Raw genomic sequence first — 1,698 nt, 5'->3', positions numbered from 1 at the left:
CCTGTGACCGGATCCTAATTGTGCCTCTGCCGTCTGCCCCCGAACAACGAACAACTCAGCAAGGCGAAGATAGGTGGACTTAACCAAGGACGTGATTGGTAGATTTCTTGTGCCCTTCAAAACAGAGTTCACACACTCAGAAATGTTGGTCGTCATGTGACCATATCGTCTGCCCCCATCCTTGTGCTGTGTCCACATCTCATAATCCATCCTGTTTGCCCAATCACACATGACTGGGTTCTCTGACCTCATTATATCAAACCAATAGTCAAATTCTGCTTCCGTCTTTGCATAAGCGGCGTTTACTAGCCACCTTCTGACATCCTGCCCCTTGAAGGTAAGGGCAAAATTTGCAGCAACATGCCGAATGCAAAATGCCCTATAAGCATGCGGAGGTCGCCAACCACTATCTGGTGACTCCAGCGCAGCCTTGATGCCGTTGTGTCCCATCAATACTGACGAGTGGCTTACAGTGGCAGAATGCCTCAACACATGGAGGGAATGTCCAAAACATGCGATGAAAGTAGAGTCTATCTTCATCAACCTGGTCACCCACTATAACCGGGGAGGTCTTCAGCAGGGCAATGGAACCGTCCATGGTGGATGTCACCCCAAGGATCCATCGGGGCAGATCCGCATATGACTCCTCCCAATCGCCGTAGATCTGTGCTACTGCCTTCTGCTTTGCCAACCACACTTTCCGATAACTTGGCTTGAAACCATATGTTGCCTCTGTTGCCTCTTGCAACACCTTAATCGATACCGACGCATCAGCTCTAACCAATGGAAAGATTCTTGCACAAATCACATGATAATCAAGCTGCCTGTGGTCGCTCGAAATCGATGTGGCCATACGCGTGTGTGGTCCGTTGTACCTCCTAACTTTCCATGTGCTCTTCCTTTTTCGCATGACTATCCAGATCAACCACGTGCATCCGTTACCGAACTCCTTGCATCTCCCTTGGTATTTTAGACTGTCTGACTCCATAACCCTGTACTCAACTCCACGCCGAATGCTGTAATCTTTCACGCTCAGCATAGCTTCCTCCTTACTCTGGAACGATTGGCCAATCTGAAATTCAGTCAAACCTGTCCCATCATGCATACCCTGTCCATCGAATGTTGCCTCAACATTCTGGTGTTGACCGATGGCCTTCAAGTTCAAAGACGACAGGTGCGGAGGGTACTCTTGTGTTCCAGAACCGGAACCTCTATGGGCTGCACCTATTGGTATATCATCTTCACTGTCCCCACCAATATCGAGCGGCTCCTCATCGGAATCATCATCACAAAACACATTCTCAACTCGATCCGGTCCAACCTCAAACTCAACCTCAGCACGTTCTGGCTCGGGAGGTAGAACTACCGCTGCTACTACAGGCAGTGATGTCGATGCACCGCCCCGTGTGGTCGACTGAGGACCCGGTGCCGATGCCCCAGAGCTATCCACACAATCTTCCAACTTCGCAAACATCTAAGGTATCCTCACCTCCAGAAAACTACGCCTGCAGTGAAACAAGACCTGCAGGTCTTCATCCGACCCTATCACAAAGGTCTCAAACCACACACCGGTTGACACAACGGTAATGGGAATCTTGTAAAACAACTTTTTAACCTGCTTCGTACCACAGGTACCGAGCTTCTGTAGTATGATGAGCTTAATCTCTGCCAATGTACTTGAAGATCGAATAAAAATAC

At 49.1% G+C, this 1,698-nt stretch overlaps 1 protein-coding gene across 1 annotated transcript; it reads right to left on the bottom strand.

Annotated features, from left to right (window-relative positions):
• Nucleotides 1–406: 406 nt before the first annotated feature.
• Nucleotides 407–1,474, bottom strand: LOC110276763 (uncharacterized). The gene has a single exon (XM_021133872.1). The coding sequence runs from the start codon at nt 1,472–1,474 to the stop codon at nt 407–409; it is 1,068 nt and encodes a 355-aa protein (XP_020989531.1).
• Between the last annotated feature and the right edge of the window lie 224 nt (nt 1,475–1,698).

This window comes from Arachis duranensis, chromosome 10, assembly GCF_000817695.3.
Source record: "Arachis duranensis cultivar V14167 chromosome 10, aradu.V14167.gnm2.J7QH, whole genome shotgun sequence".
Taxonomy (NCBI): domain Eukaryota; kingdom Viridiplantae; phylum Streptophyta; class Magnoliopsida; order Fabales; family Fabaceae; genus Arachis; species Arachis duranensis.
Note: the sequence above shows the minus strand (reverse complement) of the source record. Positions and strands in the feature narration are given on the sequence as shown.

Bases quoted from the DNA above. Each gene is read 5' to 3' on its own strand.
- LOC110276763 (XM_021133872.1), bottom strand. From the start codon at position 1,474: ATGTTTGCGAAGTTGGAAGATTGTGTGGATAGCTCTGGGGCATCGGCA.